Source organism: Erythrolamprus reginae, chromosome 3 (assembly GCF_031021105.1).
Source record: "Erythrolamprus reginae isolate rEryReg1 chromosome 3, rEryReg1.hap1, whole genome shotgun sequence".
Lineage (NCBI taxonomy): Eukaryota > Metazoa > Chordata > Lepidosauria > Squamata > Dipsadidae > Erythrolamprus > Erythrolamprus reginae.
The window spans coordinates 59,265,308-59,285,730 of record NC_091952.1 but is presented as its reverse complement, the minus strand read 5'-3'; the positions used below and the strand labels follow the sequence as shown (position 1 = coordinate 59,285,730).

The 20,423-nt window shown below is 41.1% G+C and overlaps 1 protein-coding gene across 4 annotated transcripts in view; it reads left to right on the top strand.

Moving 5' to 3' along the window:
• The first annotated feature begins 10,736 nt into the window (after positions 1-10,736).
• The window catches only part of SLC41A1 (solute carrier family 41 member 1), a 47,554-nt gene continuing 37,867 nt past the window's right edge, over positions 10,737-20,423 (top strand). Inside the window, exons 1-3 of one of the 4 annotated variants that reach the window (XM_070745530.1) lie at positions 10,737-10,824; positions 13,419-13,744; positions 14,496-14,752. In XM_070745530.1, coding sequence (XP_070601631.1) covers positions 14,516-14,752 — 237 coding nt within the window. In that variant the 5' untranslated portion in view covers positions 10,737-10,824; positions 13,419-13,744; positions 14,496-14,515. Of the gene's footprint in view, positions 10,825-13,418; positions 13,745-13,953; positions 14,753-20,423 lie in introns of those variants that run through there. The other 3 variants (XM_070745529.1, XM_070745528.1, XM_070745527.1) reach the window with 3 other exon arrangements.

The window sequence follows — 20,423 nt, the reverse complement described above, 5'->3', positions numbered from 1 at the left end:
TAATAATATGCATGCAACCTCCCATGCAACCTAGGAGCGGTCAGAGATGTTAAATGTGATAAATGAGGACTCTCCGTAGACTCCGGGCGGCTCACAACAACAATAAAACAATTCAAGACAAATCTAATTTAAAAACATTTAAAAAACCCGTTATTAAAGCATACATACACACAAACATACTATACATGAATTGTATAGGCCTGGGGGAGATGTCTCAATTCCCCCATGCCTGACGGCAGAGGTGGATTTTAAGGAGTTTACGAAAGGCAAGGAGGGTAGGGGCAGTTCTAATCTCAGGAGGGAGCTGGTTCCAGAGGGTTGGGGCCGCCACAGAGAAGGCTCTTCCCCTGGGACCCGCCAAATGACATTGTTTAGTCGACGGGACCCGAAGAAGACCAACTCTGTGGGACCTAATCGGTCGCTGGGATTTGTGCGGCAGAAGGCGGTCTCGGAGATATTCTGGTCCGATGCCATGAAGGGCTTTATAGGTCATAACCAACACTTTGAATTGTGACCAGAAATTGATCGGCAACCAATGCAGACTGAGGAGTGTTGGTGTAACATGGGCATACCTTGGGAAGCCCATGATTGCTCTCGCAGCTGCATTCAGGACGATCTGAAGTTTCCGAACACTTTTCAAAGGTAGCCCCACGTAGAGAGCATTACAGTAGTCAAATCTCGAGGTGAGATCTGCAAAAGACTGCAAAAATTGGCAGATACCTCTTAGAGGAACACTGAGTAAACCCAAAGGAATCCAAATATGTTTTGAAGAGTCAAAAGTGAATGAACGTCACTTCCATCATATGGGAAGGAAGATAAAAATGAAAAGATTAAAACACCTTCTAGATTTTCTGTTGAGTCTGATACTTATTTAAATATCTTAAAGAAGATTTGCAATGGGAGAAATCTACAACATTAAGTGTTGTACCACATGATTCTTGACAAATGTATCTTTTCTTTTATGTACGCTGAGAGCATATGCACCAAGACAAATTCCTTGTGTGTCCAATCACACTTGGCCAATAAAAATTCTACTCTATTCTATTCTATAGCTTTGATAGCAATAGCCCTAGCAAGTGTGCCTCAACAATTTACTAAACAATTCCAAAAAAGATGTCATTTTACTTCTGACATTGCCCTTTCTTAATCTATTTGTGCTACTTATCTTTGGAAAGTGTTGAACCCTGTGGAGGTTTTTGCTCACAGGCTGGGCCTGTCCTTTCTCTCAGTTATGCTGCCATTTCTTAACCCTGTGGCCTTTGTTGCTCCTCCATGCCTCGGCTACCACAACTAAACCCATTACAAGGCCACCCACACATCCCTCCCATGCAACCTAGGAGCGGTCAGAGATGTTAAATGTGATAAATGAGGACTGAACAATTGCCATTCTTCTCACTGCAGACAGAGCGCTAATATGGAGGCCTCCTGAGGAATAGAGGCTTGCTAGAATGGCACCTCTCAGAAATACTGCTGTCGGGACATGTTTACAATCGCCCCGCACGGCTTATTGGCTGAGCTGCCATTTAAAGGAGCTCATGCTTCATTTCCGGGCTTAACAGTTTCCCGGGACAGCAGGCTCTACAGATAGCATGAGCTCAGTGTGATAGGAAAGGGAGTGCCGTGCATCATTCTCCCCATTCGCTTCTTTGTGATGGATTTAGGAACAGCAGCCACCGGCACAAAAGGAAATGGTGTCAAACAGGAAGGAAAATGACCACATTAAGGGGAGGGAGAAATGATGGATTTAATGATAGTTAGCTGGTCAAGCCTGGGACAAAGCAATGCCATGGTCAATGAAGTGGGGAAATTGAGATATGGGCAACTCTTATTGAAACATTCCATTATTTTTAACATTTTCTTTCAATGGGTTTCATTTTCATTAGGTGGAGTAATAGTCATTGACATTATACCATACACAATAGGCAGTATACCATGCATAGTAGGGTAGAGGGGCTTACTCAGAATGATAATGTTTGTTTGTTTGTTTTGTTTGTTTGGACTTATATGCCACCCAACTCATAGAAACATAGAAGACTGACGGCAGAAAAGACCTCATGGTCCATCTAGTCTGCCCTTATACTATTTCCTGTATTTTTATCTTAGGATGGATATATGTTTATCCCAGGCATGTTTAAATTCAGTTACTGTGGATTTACCAACCACGTCTGCTGGAAGTTTGTTCCAAGGATCTACTACTCTTTCAGTAAAATAATATTTTCTCATGTTGCTTTTGATCTTTCCCCCAACTAACTTCAGATTGTGTCCCCTTGTTCTTGTGTTCACTTTCCTATTAAAAACACTTCCCTCCTGAACCTTATTTAACCTTTGACATATTTAAATGTTTCGATCATGTCCCCCCTTTTCCTTCTATCCACCAGACTATACAGATTGAGTTCATTAAGTGTTTCCTGATACGTTTTATGCTTAGGACCTTCCACCATTCTTGTAGCCCGTCTTTGGACCCATTTAATTTTATCAATATCTTTTTGTAGGTGAGGTCTCCAGAACTGAACACAGTAGTCCAAAGGACTCTGAGAGACTCAGAGACAAATACAAATAATGCAATATGTCCCCTCCATTCTGTTTTATTTCTACATCTTAAACTTCCCCACACTTTCTGTCATTTCTGATCATGGAATAGCATGCAGAAGAGCTGTGTCTCAGTGTCTAAAGAATTTGTATGCTAAGCCTCTAACACAGATAAGCTTCCTAATAGGGAAAGCTCAGCATCTTCACAAGGAAATAGCCATGGCTACCTGGGATATTTTGGGAGTTGAAATGTGCTTGAATATTAGTAGTTCTACTTGGTAGTTAGGCTGTTGGTTTGCAATCCGAGTTTGGCAATTTGCAACTTGCAACCAAATTGCCAAGCTTAGAGCTCAAAGCAACAGCCTAATTTTGGGAGTGTCAAAGCTGCCAACTTTGGATACCTCTGCTTTATGTGGTATTACAAATTCTTTATGCCAGTCTCCTTGTTAAGTATTGAGCCTGCATAGTTTACTCCAAGGCCCACTATTCAAGTGGAAAAATTGAGACTGTTGATTTGTTGTGCCATCTGACAGCTCCCTATAAAAGGGGTAACTGTCAGTCTAGCCAGTTGCTCGATGTTACATGCTGTTACAATAAAGAGCTGTTTGTCTTAAGCTCCTCTCAAGCCTCATCAGTCCCAGGACGCAACACTCCTTTTATAAATCTACTACATAAGCATTAAAATCCAAGAATCTTTCTCTATAGACAACTTCAGTCTACTATCTGATATCTTGACAGCTCTACAGCTCTGCAAATTAATAAATATTGATCAATGGTGCTGGAGTTCTGTTTACTTTCTGTAAATGGGTGCCATGTGAAGGTTCAGCTCTATCTCGTATTATTCAACATTATTACTGTTTTGGAAATCATATTCAAAATTAAAATTTGGATTTTCATAAAAACGTATATTCAAAAATATATAGATAGATGCTATATTCCTGATATTTTTCTTCTGAATAAAGTTAAAAGGCATTCCCTGTATCCTACAACAGTGCACTGGAAATGTCAATCTGTAATAATCTTAATGTTTATTTCTTCATATATAATTCTGATTCATTAGGTTGATATTTATCTCAGGTAATGTACAGCATTAACTAAGTCAGACTGATTTCTCACCAGACTCATGTTAGAATTGCACCATAATATTAAAGAGAAGCAGTTCCATTAAATTAAATCAAAAGAAAATGAACATGATTTTTGTATTTTATTAAATCAAGATAGTCTCAATGAATATAATTGGAGGGGGAAGCCTGAATTTTTATTTGACAGGTGAGTGTTTTGTCAGCTGAACAACAGCAGCTGCATAGGATTCTAGCCCCATTACACAGGATATGAGGACACTTTAATCTCAGCTGTGGCTTTAATCCCCACTGAGGGAACAATTGAATTCACAATGGTGGGTTATCTTACATTACATAGCATAAGAGCAGCATGTGAAAATGTCATGATGGGACAATTCTATGTTTGCATGTTCTCAGATCAGAGCGAACCGGGCTTATCTCATATACTGAACCTGCAGATAAGGAGACCAAGGATATTTATCCAGCAATACAAAGCTTAGAGCTTTCAACTGTTTCATAATTTTGGGTTCGAGCTTAGTAAATATATTGCCCTCATAACCAAAAACATACAGTTGGATAGAGGAAAGGCTGAAATAAGGGAACTATGCTAAAGAGCCAGGGGAGACCCTGTGCTCTTCTAAGCCACCATGTGGTTTGGGACTTACTTGCTATGTGAACACAGCCATTGTCAATCTGTAAATCATGGATTTATATGGTTTCCCCTTATATTATGATTCAGCCAATAATGTAGTTAAGCAAGATACGGTATATGTAATCCAGATAAAAAGTACAGGTAAGTAACACAGATATATCTGCACATTTGAAGTTTAGGAAAGTTCATTCAAAGCTACCCTTTAGATCAGGAATCTCCAGCCTTGGGAACTTTAAGCCTGAAGGACTTCAACTCCCAGAATTCTCCAGCCAGCTTTGCTGGCTGGAGAATTCTGGGAGTGGAAGTCCGCCAGGCTTAAAGTTCCCAAGGTTGGAGACCCCTGCTTTAGATGGCCAATGGTTAATCATCACTGCTAGGACTATGTAATTATTCACTGAATCTGGCTACTTGGCCAAAGAAAAGCAGTTATATTTGCTGTAGTGCTTTATGAATATGAGGCATTTTGGTGACGTGCAAACTTGGTGTAGTGGTTAAGATACAGGCCTAGAAGCCTGCCTCAGGTATAAAGCCAGCTGGGTGACTTTGGGTCAGTCACGCTCTCTCAGCCGAACCCACCTCACAGGGAGAAAATAGAGGAGGAAAGATTATGTATGTTTTCCAATCTAAGTTACTTATAAAGTAATTAAATGGATAAAAACAAAGTATATAAATGAATTTGTTCCCACCACAATCAGGAAGGTGTAGCCTACTGCTTATTTGACCCCTATGACAATTATTAAGTGTTGTACCTCATGATTCTTGACAAATGTATATTTTCTTTTATGTACACTGAGAGCATATGCATCAAAGACAAATTCCTTTTGTGTCCAATCACACCTGGCCAATAAAGAATTCTGTTCTGTTCTATTCGTGCAAAAAAAGGCACCAAACAGGTGGGCTAACGTTAGGTTAAAGGTAGGAAGAGTCCCTGATATCCCAATGGCTGTTTTCTTACCCCATGGTGTTTGGATTTTAATGTCTCACACAAATCTTATGAGAGTCAGCAAGCAAAGTTGGGAATAATAGATACCAAGAAAGACATAGAGCCACCAAATTGATTAGTAAAAGTGCTGATATATTCCCCAATAAATATTTACTGTATATAATAAGTGTTTATGCATACTAAACAAGATACATTGCTGTTTTTTATCACCAGAGCAATGGCTAGATGCCACTATAAAGTAAAGGAGTCCCTGCATATTTTACTGCACTAGTCATTGCTGACCATAAGAGACAATGCTCATCTCTGTTTCAAGGCCATGGATCCAGTGCTGCCCGAAGACATTTCCATGGCCAGCATGATGTCACAGAGTTGCTAGCCTTCCCACCAAAGTGGTACCTATTTATCTATTCACATTTGCATGCTTTCAAACTGCTGTTGGCAGGAGCTGCGGGGAGGACAGGAACGGACTCCATTGCATGGCATGGGCTTGGATCTTGAACCTGGATTGCTGGCTTTCCCTAGCCGACGCCCAGCATCTTAACCACTGAGTACTGTGTCACCCTACTATAAAATAAGGATATGTAAAATTTGTTGACCTGGTAGTGAAACTTTCTAGAGAATTCCGTTTACTTCTAGACTAGTGTTTCTCAACCTGATTGTCAGGACCCCTTTGGGGGTCGAACGACCGTTTCACAGGGGTCACCTAAGACCATGGGAAAAGACAAATTTCCCATGGTGTTAGGAACTAAAGCTTCTATTCTGGCACCTTGGAACATATTTTTACAATCTGACATATACAATCAGGCTTTTAAATTGGAGTATCCTCTGACCTTCCTGCCAATCAGCTTAAAACTCTGTTGGGAGAATTGGTGCTAGACCTATGGTTGGGGGAGTCACCACAACATGAGGAACAATATTAAGGGGCTGTGGCATTATAAAAGTGGAGAACCACTGTTCTGGACCCTGTTGGACCCGGTCTTGGACCCTGTTCTGGATATGATTCATTAATTTCTACAATTAACTCCTCTAAAGCAGACGTGATTCTAGGATTTACTTCCCTTTTCCTGAGTTGTTCTCAAACTCAGAAAAACTAATTTTTTAATTGTAACTTTTATAAAAATGTATCTGCAAAAAAGCATTTCATATTAAAATAGAAGATGATAATTCAATCATGGAAGCGTTTATGCCTCTCGAGCTGCTAGTTTCAGAAAATTTATCTGAGAGTACTCATATTCAAAAAATCCTAGAATTTTGTGCTGCATATATTTACACCCACCCACACACACACAGTGGTGGGTTGTAAATAATTTGCCACCGATTTGTGCACATGCTTGTACACGCGCATGTCATTTTTGCGTCCCAGGCAGATGGTCGGAGCCTTCCGCTATCACTACTATCTGTTCTAAGAAGCAGTCAAAACTGGGAGCAACATACACACACACTACATACACACACACACACGTGAATGTATGTATATATGTTGGAAGTTTCACATAGAGGGAAACTATTCACTCCAAGTCCAAGTAAATGCTGCAAATAGCATTGGTAGAATTTCTTTTTGAGCAGGAACCAACTTTCCAAGCCCTGTATTATGCAAACAGAAGGAGAAAATATTAATTTCAGTGCAGTTCTTTCATGCAGATAAAACCATGGGCTGGGTTTGCACAAGCTAACAAAAATGAGGTTGGCTAGTCTGTGGCTTGGCGTGTCATTTATTTTTAAAATAAATGCTGTGTAAATCCCTAATTTACAGTCTCTCTGGGCAGAACACAAGATTAAAACAATGCTATCCAATGTAAACAAAAGTGGGGATAAACCAAGCCAGTCCAATTAGTTATGATTCAATAGATGAAGCAAATGAAGATAATTGGATTATTTCACTAAATCTTACCATAGCTTAGCATGTGGTGCCAAAAGACCTTAAAATGGAACCCTTAAGTATGCTGACATAAGAGAAATCCTCACTGAACAGAATGTGACTTACTTCCAAGTAAGCAGACATAGCCGTAAGATACATGCCCTAGTTAAGGCACAGATTTACAGGAGTAAATTCAAAGGAGACCTTGGAATACTCGCATGAAATGTTTTAAGTGCTAAAGCCCACAGCAACAGCATTGCCAAAAAGGCTTCAAGTGTTGTTAACCTAATCCTACGTAGCTTCTGCTCCGGTAATCTCACACTGCTAACCAGAGCATACCAAACTTTCGCCAGACCAATTCTTGAATACAGCTCATCTGTCTGGAACCCACACCGCATTTCGGACATAAACACTCTAGAAAATGTCCAGAAATACTTGACTAGAAGAGCCCTCCACTCTTCCACTCGCAACAGAATACCCTACCAACTGGACTCAGAATCCTAGTTTTAGAAAGCTTAGAGTTACGTCACCTTAAACACGACCTAAGCATAGCCCATAAAATCATCTGCTACAATGCCCTTCCTGTTAAGGACTACAGGCTTTCATGAAGAGACTGGACTAGCATCTGTCAGAAATGGTGTAGGGTCTCCTGCTTGGGCAGGGGTTGGACTGGATAACCACAAAGGTCCCTTCCAATATTTTATTCTATTCTAGTGGGACAGACAACAACACAACCAGATGGATTGACAACTTGCTGACCAACCACACCCAACGAGTATTTCTCAAGGTGTCCACATCCACATGGAAAGAAATAAGCAGCGGGGTACCATAAGGATCGATCCTAGGCCCAGTACTCAAACATAGTGATCAACAACCTAGATGAGGGAATAGAGGGGGAAGTAATTAAATTTGCAGACGATACCAAGCTGGCGGGAATAAACAATACACCAGAGGATAGACTCCGGATACAGATGGATCTTGACTGACTAGTACAGGGGGCTCAAACAAATGAAGTTCAATGCAGAGAAAAGTAAAATCCTACACTGAAATAAGAAAAATCCAAAACATACATAAAAACTGGGTGAAACCACACTCTACAGCAGTGACTGTGACAGAGATCTTGGAGTCTTAGTGGACAACCAACTAAACATGAGCCAGCAATGTGCAGCGGCAGCTTATAAAGCCAATACAATCCTGGGTTGCATCAACAGAGGGATACACTCTAAGACTAGGGGGTACTAATACCGCTCTATAAGGCCCTAGGTTAGACCATACCTAGAGTACTGCATTCAGTTGTGTCACCAAGCTACAAAAAAGACATTGAAACACTAGAGAAAGTACAGAAGAGAGCAACCAGAATGATAAGGGGAGGGGCGGCATACAAATCCAAATAATTAATAAATAAATAAATAAATAAGGGGACATGAAGAAAAATGTCCCAGCCAGCAAATAAAAGTTTCAGGAATTGGGCATGGATAATCTAGTGAAGAGGATATCCAGGGGGGACATGATAGCAGTCTTCAAATATTTGAGGGGCTGCCACAAAGAGGTCAGGCTGTTTTCCAAAGCACCAGAAGACCAGATAAGGAGCAATGGATGGAAGCTGTCCAAGGAGAGATTCAACCTGGAAATAAGGAAGAACTTTCTAATCCTGTTCCGGTTAAGAGCGGCGTACCCCAAGGCAGCTTACTTGGACCAACACTCTTCATACTCTATATCAGAGGTCTTCAAACTTGGCAACTTTTAAGACTGGTGGACTTCAACTCCCAGAATTCTCCACACTGCTTTGCTGGCTGGAGAATTCTGGGAGTTGAAGTCCCCAAGTCTTAAAGTTAACAAGTTTGAAGATCCCTGCTCTCTATAAATGACCTTTGTGATCACATTACAAGCAACAGTGTTCTCTTCGCCGACGATGTCAAACTTTTCAACACCACCGATAACACAGCTACTCATCAAAAAGACCTTGAATTTGTGTCTGAATGGTCAAACATCTGGCAATTCCAAATCTCAACCAAAAAATATTCTGTCCTACACATTGGCAAAAAGAATCTGAACACCAAATACAAGCTGAATAAACAAGGCCTTGCAGACAACCATCACTCTGTAAAAGACCTTGGAATAGTCATATCAAATGACCTAAGTGCCAAAACCCACTGCAACAACATCGCCAAAAAGGCTTCAAGAGTTGTTAACCTAATCCTACGTAGTTTCTGCTCCGGTAATCTCACACTACTAATCAGAGCATATAAAACTTTCACCAGACCAATCCCTGAATACAGCTCATCTGTCTGGAACCTACACCACATTTCGGACATAAACACTCTAGAAAATGTCCAGAGATACTACTAGAAGAGTCCTCCACTCTTCCACTCGCAACAGAATACCCTATGCAATGAGACTTACAATTCTAAGTTTAGAAAGCTTAGAACTACGTCACCTTAAACACAACCTAAGCATAGTCCATAAAACCATCTGCTATAATGTCCTTCCTGTCAATGACTACTTCAGCTTCAACCACAACATTCAAGTACAAAACAGATACAAACTTAATGTAAACAGCTCTAAACTTGACTGCAGGAAATACGACTTTAGTAATCGAGTCGTTGATGCATGGAACTCAGTACCAGATTCTGTAGTATCATCACCTAACCCCCAAAACTTTACCCTTAGACTATCCACTGGTGACCTCTCCCGATTCCTAAGACGTCAGTAAGGGGCGTGCATAAGTGCACCAGAGTGCCTTCCGTCCGGTCCTAATCTTTCTCTTTTACTAGTATCATGTATATAAATATTATTATATTTTTGTATACCACCAATACTGACAAAACAAATAAATAGAATGGTGAGAGCAATCAAACAGTGGTACGGCTTGCCTGTGAACGCTCCAACAAGAGACCTTCAAGAAGAGGTTGGACTGCAATGTTTCCCAATCGTGGCAACTTGAAGATATCTGGACTTCAACTCCCAGAATTCCCCAGCCAGCATTTGCTGGCTGGGGAATTCTGGGAGTTGAAGTCCAAATATCTTCAAGTTGCTAAGGTTGGGAAACACTGGTCTAGAGTGGCATAGGGTCTCCTGCACCAGCAGAGGGTTGGACTAAATGACCTATAAGGTCCCTTCCAACTCTAATAATAAATTTTTAAAAACTGTTATTCTGCGCCTGTTCTAAAAGGTTATTCTCCCTCTTACGCTGTAAAGCAGTAGTTATTTTAATCCGGGACCTCCTGCTGACCAACGCTTTTCGCTCTCCTTCCCCACCTCTTGCCTGCTGCCCAAATGCTCTTCCCTTAAAGTGCCAGTTCCTCGCGCACCCCATTCCGAACAGCTGTCGAAAACTCCCCAGGAAAGGAACGCCGTGGCATTCGCAGGCAACACGTGATTGGCTCCCACTCCGCCGAACCTGGCAGCCCATTTTCCACCTCCCTTCACGGCAAGAAGGAAAGGCACCCTGCAAAGCCCGCCTCCTCCCCTGCTGCGGTTGGCTGGAGCTTCCACCAATCCGCTCCGGGAGTTCGGAATTGTCGTTCGTGTCAGCGGCGTCAGAACCAATCATCGGGAAATGGGTGGACAAGCATTGGAGGGGGGTGATGTCAATTCCACCCAGTGTGGGAGGGGTTTATTACTTAACCCGCCCCTCTTGCTCAGCTCGCAGGCAGCGGCTTCTCGGTCCCAGCTTTAATTGTAAGCCAGCGGTTGTAGGAAGAGGTGAGCGAGGGGAGGGTGGGGGAAGCTTGGATAGCGGAATCCAGATGTGGAGTCGGGAAGCCGAATTGGGATGCAGGTAGGTCTCATTCGCTGCTCGGGTGGAACTAAGGCCAGGTAGTAAGTGGTGGAGTAAACATGCAGTTTCCAGAAGAGGCTTTAAAAGTACTGTGTAGAGCAGTGGAAATGGGTGGGGGGGAATTGTAGGTATCGATTCTGTGGCTTTTTTTACCTCTCTTTTTCCTCAGTCGTCTTGGCTTCGCACCCCAGACTTGGGCTTCGGTGGTGGTGGTGGGGAACCAGCTAGGGAGCTTGATTTATTTTGGATAATGGCTGTAGATTCTGGTTAAAAGAAATGGAGTCCCCATAAAAGTAGATGGCTCTTCTCGTCTTTGGGGTGGGGGGGTTTACAGTATGGGTATCACTTATAAGGGTACAGTTCTTTGGGGAAGGGGATGGCAGAGGAAAAGGGGAAGGGGAAGAAAGGTTAGGATGTGTGTTTTGAAGAACTGGGGTCTTTCCCTGGGTTGCCTGATAGGATGCTGACAGTATGGATTAGAGTGCCACAAGGACCATTAAGGGATGTTTCTAACTAAATTATGCATGAAGTAATTCTGACTTTCTGAAGGAGGTGGTAAAGTCATCACAAATATCAAGGACCTGTGGTTTGACCCCCCAGGATGTGGTCTGCTAAAAGATACTAAGAGAGGAAGGGTAGGAGATGCACTGGGATAATGCATAGATAATGCAGAGTCCGGAAGGAGCTGGGCAGCTTTAAAAAATCAAACAAATAAGAAAGAGGGGGGGGGGGAGAGAAAGAGAGAGAGAAAGGAAGGAAAGAAAGAAAGAAAATCACTTTCAGGAAATATTTTGTGAAACTTGATGATAGCATATTAAGTCATCTTTCTTTTATGTAAAGATGATTAAGAAGCCACTGCCTAACTCATGCATAGTAATGTATTAAATGTGTATACATACACATCTCTAGGTGACTTGCCAACAATCAATTATGGTAAAAATAAAAGACATTAAGAGAAAAGATGACAAGCGCAATGAAGTGAAAGGTTTGACTCTCCATCACTTAAAAGCCTAGGTGAAGAGAGCACATTCTAACTTTCTTTGAATATATAGTTGGGTTACATTGCTGACTGAAAGCAGGTCTCTGCCTAGTGTACATTTCTTATGCATGAACTTTCAGACTTGGATTTAAAGTCTCCTGAAGGCCCTTTTTCAAAAGCATGTTATTGCTTATACTAGCAAAGCAAGTTTCCAGATGTTTTGCTTGTTTGTTTCATTAATCATAAGGAAGCTTGGCAGTTTCAAAATTATACAAAATACATAAGTATTATGCTCATGGACCAGTGGGGGCTCATATACTCTTACAGAACTTTCACAATATGTCTGGCTGGTGTTCAGTGAGTTAAAAAGAACTATTTAGAATGATTCTAGAAATCACATAACAAAATTGCCTGCCTAATGACAATATAATTGCGTTTTGAATTTAGTATAAAGCAGTTAAAAACATATTGAGAAATGGTGTGTTGAAGTGACTTGTTACCTGTAAGATTCCTTGTACATCAATAAAACTAGCTCATTAAATTTCTTCAATAAATTGTGTAAGAATTTGGGAAAGTTCCCCTTCATGAGATTTTGGGGGAATAAACCTCTTGATATAAGGAAACTCTGATTCAGTCACTGTTAATGGATGAATTAATGCAACATACTAAGCTACCAAACAATGGTGGGATGGGTTAGATCTTTTTGGTAATTCCTGGGTATGTGCACATGCTGGTCAAAAATGAGGTTGGATCATTTGTGGCTCAGTGTATCATTTATTTGTTTGTTTGCTTGCTTGCTTGCTTGTTAATTTTATTTAGTTCAACTTTTATGCCACCCAATCCCAAAGGACTCTAATGTGGCCAATCTATGTTTTAGTGTGTTGCATGAGTTTATGAGGTAAGGTTAATTCAATAAAATATGGATTAGAATGTTTGTAATCAGAATCAGAAAACAGAATGTGAAACTTATGCTCTAAAGCAAAATTTGTTCACAACTGTTAGCTATTGGAGTAAAAAGCATCAAACACACAGCACAGCAGAGGGCAGTAATGTACATACATTAACACGTTCAAGTTTCTGCTGTAAGTTTGTCTACTTCCTTACTTATGCCAGAGAAAAACTATAGGCGGTTTGGCTTCATGTTCCCAAAATACTCCGAAGATGTAATTTATCAGCTACCTACAACTTCAATTATTCATTGGCTAAAGTTATACTAGATCACTAGTTATAGATCTAGATCACTAGTTATAGATCTAGATCACTATACTATAACTAAATATGCTAGTTATACTATAATAGTCTCATCCTCTGCACTTGATACATTTATGCAATATCTCCTGTGATTGTGATCTATGGCTATCATAAATGGCATTTAACATAAAAGAGAGAAGTAGGAGCTGGGCAGAGCAGATGTAATGATGACAGCGGAAACATATGACCCTCTTCCTTTGCAGCTGCTGTTATATTGCCATATGTGTGCATATAGAGTTTTTTGCTTTTTACTAGCACAGGGAAAGTAAAGTTAATACACAGGAAGGAAGAACAAAATGAAACAGTTTTTCTATAGTGGCATTAGCAATTATAGCAATGTCTTTTCCATTTTTCTCTATTTAAGGTGAGACACTTATGATCCTTGAAGAGTCTGTGAAATACTTTGTCACTGCTAACATTGGACAAGCTTGCAGTGTAAGCCTATCCAGGCACTTCATGCTGCTTTAAATAAAAATCTTAATTGCCGTGGGTTGTAAAGTGCAAGCTATCCTTTCAGAGAAAAGGGCAGCTCTTCTTACAGGCAACCAATAACCTCGTTGTCCTACAAGAACATGAACTTGGAGTTGGGACTCGGCAAGAAGATGTTAACCAAGCCTTTCATAATCGTCTAGAGTCACATAGCAGCATGCCAGCTTTGACAGAACTCGCATTCTCCATTCTAGAAAAGAGGTAATATAAGAGTTTGGGGTTTTTTTTCTTCAAATATTTCAATTGTAGAAACTGACTACAAAGCTAAATTCAGATTTTGTTCTATTAACCTTGTTTTTGTAAAAGCTTGGATCCAAATTCATTTCATGCTATTTTTTAAGACTATTATACAAAGTGCCTTACTGAAGGATCTCTTTTCTCCACTCTGAAGAGCGGCTGAACTGTTTCTAGCAGTCACAGTGAAACGGAACCTGAAATCAGCACACCACTTTGGATTATTTCTGGAAAATTGCAGACCAAAGAAATCAATAATCTGGGTGTTTTATATTGTGTTTTAAGTGTGCTGGATATTCCTGGCTGGAGGTTAAATTACAAGAAGGGTAAACTGGAGTGGATTTGACTTGATTGGAAACTATTGTGGTTTCTCTGCTGGCTCTGTGTCTGGCTATTCCAGTTCTGAATTGTGCTTGATGGGGGTTTTTCTTAGGGGTGCCAACCTTTCAATTAAGGACAGAATACTAGAGTTGGGGGACTTGGCTTCTATGTGCCAAAAGCCATATCAGCTTAACCCCCAAATAGCGGTCTGTTGTCCTAACAGTTGGCTTCAGTGTTACATAAAGAAGAACTTCATAATTGTGCAAAATAACATCTAAGATGGAACTAAAAGAGGCTCATCATGCCAATGGAGTGGTGATGCCCATTGTGGTTGGGCCTATAGACTGTCTATCCAGCCCTGACCGAGAACACCTTGTTGAGTCTTCTGATTTTTTAGAACCAGAAGGAGAAGGAGGCATGGAAGTGGTGGTGATAGAATCCCGAGCCAACGCAAAAGGGGTACGTGAAGAGGATGCCCTGTTGGAAAATGGCAGTCAAGCTACTGAAAGTGATGATACTAGTACAGACCGGGGTCCAGAACCAACCTCTCCACTCAAAGAGACTTCTTTTTCTATTGGTCTACAAGTCCTTTTTCCATTCCTGCTGGCGGGATTTGGAACAGTAGCTGCTGGGATGGTGCTGGATATTGTACAGGTAAGACTGAACTATTTCACAAAGTATGGTGTGAGATTCTTATGAGTCTGTATGTCTACTACTGCAAGTGACTTAACCCCACTCCTAGTATAAGTTAAAAACTAAACAAGCACTTATGTGTCCCTAGAAGTCTTAAAGTAAATTGCACATTCTGGAGTCAGACATGTTGCTGTTATTTCTTAATTGATTCTTAAATAAGAATCTCAGCTTAAAAATTAAGGGGGAAAGAATATTTGCAGGTCCTGGATGATACTCTGGTCATTCTCTATTCTCCTATATGTTCAAGATCCGTCTCATAATTCTCTTATAATTCTCAATTTTAAGCAATTCCAATACGTTTCTATCTCTTGTTATCAAAGTCTATTTTAAAATATTTTCAGGATTCTCCTCGAAACTCATTTTAAATAGAATTAAAATGTTCTAAGTCACCATAATATTTTCAGTACTTTGTATCTTCAACATTGTCCATCTGAGATTACTCTAATTGTAATGATTTGTAATTAAGTAGCCAGTGGTCAAACCTGGTACCCTGTTTCCTCCAAAATAAAACATCTGTCCAATAAGTCCAATTGGACTTTTAAGTGCATGGCAATTAGGCCAAGCGCTTATTTTAGGTCCAAAAAAATACAAGACAGGGTCTTATTTTTGAGGAAAGATGGTAATGATTTAAATGTTGACACATTGGAGCAATTGCTAAATGGCCAAAAGACATAGCTGATAAGCCAGAAGCATCCTAAAGTTTTTACACTATTAAGTCCTGATTTGGCTGTGCCCAAATTCAGGGTCCTCCTTCTATACAATAAATATTAAAACAAGCCAAGTGGAGGCTTCCAACAGACTAGTTGAAATCCTATATGACATGTGAAAGTAACCCATTTTTCAAATTAAGTACAGGTAAATCAATTAATATAATTTCAGTGTCACTGTCCTCTGAATTACTGGGCAATAAGAATTTGTGGTTGGGTCGTATTAAAATTCAGAATTATATCTTGTTTGTTTCCTTTATTCAGGAGTAGATCTTCAGATTTTCAGAACCTAACTTATGGCTTTTATAGGGAATAGTCAATGGCATACTGTCCTCAAGTGATCTTTGTTTTAATTGTTATATCCAAGGAATAACAGTAATTTCTTAGGCAGTTTGCTAGTATGCTTAGCTAGTATGATTGGCTCATGAATTCTGGGTGTTGAAGTCCACAAGTCATAGAAGAGCCAACTTTGCCTACCCCTGGTCTAGACTACCAAGAAAACTAAACTAACGAGATATTTTTTCTTAGGAAAAATAGATTGGGCTATACAAGTATAAATTATTAAATGCTAGTGGTTAATTTTTTTCAGACATGCTTACAGCTAAATTTTCTGCTCCTACAGCTCTGTTCAGCAGTCAGCTCCATGAAGCCAATGTTTCTGGTGTTATGAAATATATACAATTTTATACTTAATGGAGAGAATCCTGGGAGAGAATCACTATGATGAAATATAGCAATATGGCACTGGTATGAACAGTGTCTCTATTATGATGATCAGGTTATCCCTTAGCCATTTAAAATTCTTCAAGTATCTCTTGGTATTAATCAAATGATTGGTTTGCTAAAGGAATGTGGTAAAGACATGAGTTAAGATGGGTATGAATGAACTTTAATTCTGAAAAATGCAGAAAAGGGAATGGTCACTGTTTTATGTAAAAGGACTTTATCTCCTTGTGAGTTGATGGATAGTAGATACTGTTTGTGTAAAGTGAATTGTATTTCTATTTTGCATACAGTGAAACATCTCTTGAAGCATATTTTGGTTGTCTTAATGGACATGGAAAACCAATGTTTTTATCATTTCAATTTGAATCCGTTTTGATGTGGAACTCTCCGAACAACTATAATACTATATATAAATTATGATTTGATCTTTTTTTTAAAAATTACCTGCAAGTAACCCACACAATTCATAGTATTTGATGAGTTGCTTTGATCACCAAAGCATGCTTATTTATAGATAAAATATTAGAACTGCTTTTGACAAGTTTAAGCTTCAATACTGCTCAAGAGCACTAAACTAATGGATTATGAAGTACTAAATATCAGAACTGGAAAAATTTCCATCCAGGAGGGTTGTCTGCATTAATACCTACTTGCCCCCCACTCCCCACTGCTTAATTCTGGAATGTTTACTGAGAAATCTGTACTATGGTTTCACAGGCCATGTGCTTTGAATATATCAGGTTTCAGTATTATTTGCTATACAGAAGATGCCCTTCCCCAAGTAAAAATACACAATCCATTATTGGTATTTGCAATGGTCTTTGAAAATACAGGTAACATAAGTGAGGGTAGATGAATTTGTTAAAATTATGTCAAAGCTTGTTTTGCTGCTGTTACAGGTTTGTGTGACAAGTACAGTGATCCCTCGATTTTCGCGGGTTCAAACTTCGCGAAACGGCTATACCACGGTTTTTCAAAAAACATTAATTAAAAAATGCTCCACGGTTTTTTTTCTATACCACAGTTTTCCCCACCCGATGACGTCATATGTCATCACCAAGAGTCACTTCTCTTTCTCTTTCTTTCCTGTCATTCTCTGCTTCAATCATTTTCTCATTTGTCTTTTTTTCTCCCCTTTTTTCTATCATTTCTCTCTCTCTCTCTCTACCTTCCACTCTCCCCCCTCTTGCTCTCTCTCTCTCTGTGAGAACGCCTACCCCTCCTCTCCTGCAGCCCCCTCGCTGATAGCTGGGACGAAAGCACTTTCAACTAAGGGACTGTGAGAGGGGCGGGGCGGGCATTCTCAAAGCGCTCAGAGCGGCTAGCGGCCAAATGAGGAGGATGAGAAGCCATAGCTGCCAGCGCTGCTGCAGGAGGACCCGTGTCCCAAGAAAGCCGGTGAGAGGAGCGGATTGGGCGGGCGGGGGGGGTAGCGGCGAGAGGACCGGAGGCGCTGGGGGGGCGGGGGCAGCCGACATTCAAAACAATATTTGCCGGCCTCCGCACTTTCGTCGCTCCCCGCCCCCAACTTCAAGCCCGGCTCCTTGCGCTGCCTTGAAAAAGGGTGTGTGGGGGTAGTTTTTGGCTGTCCATAGCCAAAAATTGTGTTTTTACTTCTGCACCGCTACATTGCGGAAATTCGACTTTCGCGGCCGGTCTTGGAACGCAACCCCCGCGAAAATCGAGGGAACACTGTATACCAGAGTGGCATTTCCATTACTTACAGAATCTTTCTACTTATTTATCTAATTGTCCTGAGACACAAAGCTGAACTACTGTCTAATGGTTGTAATTTTCCTCCTATTTTGCTCGTAATGATCACTCGTGGGAGGTGAACTATAAATAATATGTTGCCTCAGGCAGAATAAGTGCAATTTACATCTTCTTTCCTTTCCATCCTTTTGAGGTAATCTGAGAAACTTGTCTGATCTTTGGAATATGAAATCAGAACAGTTTTCCTTTCCTGAAACAAATGTAATGTTCTGTGAATGGGAATTGATGAGAGCCAACATGAGATTACAGGAAAAGGATGTAATTAATTCAAAAATACAAAATTGCTATTGAGCTAGTCTTGTAATAAGTATTAATGGTTAAGTGTGGTCATCTCTTTTTATTTAAGTATTTCAAGCAGACAAGAGGCCTGTACAGCCTCTTAAAGCAGCATGAATACTGATATAGATTTTTGTCTGTCAGATAATTTAGATTTCCTCTAGAGACAAAAGTAGTTGATAAATGAATTGGCCTCTGTCGATGGTACCTGGAATAGATAATCCATTTTGAGGTTTTATATTTACAGATTACAATAGAAAATGCAGAATTTTGAACAGATTTGACTTTAGCTAGTTTAATTTAATTTAATTTAAATCCTCGGAGGGAGGCGGCATATAAATCCAATAAATGAATAAATGAATTTAATTTGTTACATTTATAAGCCGCCCAAGTCCTGTCGGACTCTGAGTGGCATACAGCAGATTAAAAAAACAATATAAAATAGTTTTTAAACCTCTTTAATAACTTTCATCATTTCTAAGTCAGAGCTGGATGCTATTGCTCAATGACCCCAGGCCTGCCGGCAAAGCTAGGTTTTTAAGGCTTTCTGGGAAACCAGGAGGGAAGGGGCAGTCCAGATCTCCGGGGGAAGCTGGTTCCAGAGAGCCAGAGCCGCCACAGAGAAGGCCCTTCCTCGCAGTCCCACCAGCCAACATTGTTTGGCCGACGGGACCTGGAGAAGACCAACCCTGTGGGTTCTAATTGGCCGCTGGGAAGTGTGAGGCGGAAGACATAAATAGTCAGGCCCTAAGCCATGTAGGGCTTTATAGGTGATAACCAACACCTTAAATTGTGTACTGAGACTGATTGGCAGCCCGTGCAGCTTGCGGAGTGTAGGTGTTATGTGGGTGTACCTAGGCACACCCACTACAACTCATGCAGCTGCATTCTGGACTAATTGTAATCTCCGAATGCTCTTCAAGGGTAGCCCCATGTAGAGTCCATTGCAGTAGTGGAGCCGATACAGTCGAGGTGATACAGTCGTGAGTGACTGTGAGAAGAGACTCCAATCCAAATAGGGGCGCAACTGGCACACTAGTTGAAAGTTGCATAGGGATAAAGGGAGGGGCCTAAAACAACCTTTTTTACCTTGGGTGCCGAAAGAGCCTACACACATGCTATTTTGCATCCGCGAGTGCCCACAGCCATAATTCAGTGCCTGGGGAGGGCAAAAACAACTTCTCCCACCCTCTGGAGTCTGGAAATAGCCTGTTTCCCAAATTCTGGTGGGGCCAGTAGGCTCATGTTTAGCCCTCAGCAGGTTCCAAAGGCTTCCCTTGAGCTGGGAGAGAGTGAAAATGCCCTCCCCCATACCTGAGAGGCTCTCTGGAAGCCAAAAGTGCCCACCCAGAGCCTCTGTGTGAGCCAAAAATCAGCTGGCCGGCACACACATGCACTTTGCAGTTGAGCTACAGCAATGGCTCGTGTGCCAGCAGATATGGCTCCAGCATGCTACCTGCGGCACCCGTGCCATAGGTTCGTCATCACTGGCCTAAAATACAGTAATACCTCATGATACGAACTTAATTGGTGCAAGGAGGAGGTTCGTAAGACGAAAGGTTCGTAAGATGAAACATTGTTTCCCATAGGAAACAATGTAAAGTCAATTAATCCGTGCAACCAAAAAAACCCCCGCAAAAAAACGGCTTTCGGCGGGCCTTTTTTAAAACGGCTGTTTTAAAACCCTCGCGGAGGGTTTTCCACCTCTCCTCTTCCCAGTTTGCTCTCCATGTGTCCCCAACCTTTCACGGAGGGTTTTCCACCTCTCCTCTTCCCAGTTTGCTCTCCATGTGTCCCCAACCTTTCACGGAGGGTTTTCCACCTCTCCTCTTCCCAGTTTGCTCTCCATGTGTCCTCAACCTTTCACAGGGTTTTCCATCTCTCCTCTTCCCAGTTTCCTCTCCATGTGTCCTCAACCTTTCACGGAGGGTTTTCCACTTCTCCTCCGTGAAAGGTTGAGGACACATGGAGAGCAAACTGGGAAGAGGAGAGGTGGAAAACCCTCCGTGAAAGGTTTGGGACACATGGAGAGCAAACTGGGAAGAGGAGAGGTGGAAAACCCTCCGTGAAAGGTTTGGGACACATGGAGAGCAAACTGGGAAGAGGAGAGGTGGAAAACCCTCCATGAAAGGTTTGGGACACATGGAGAG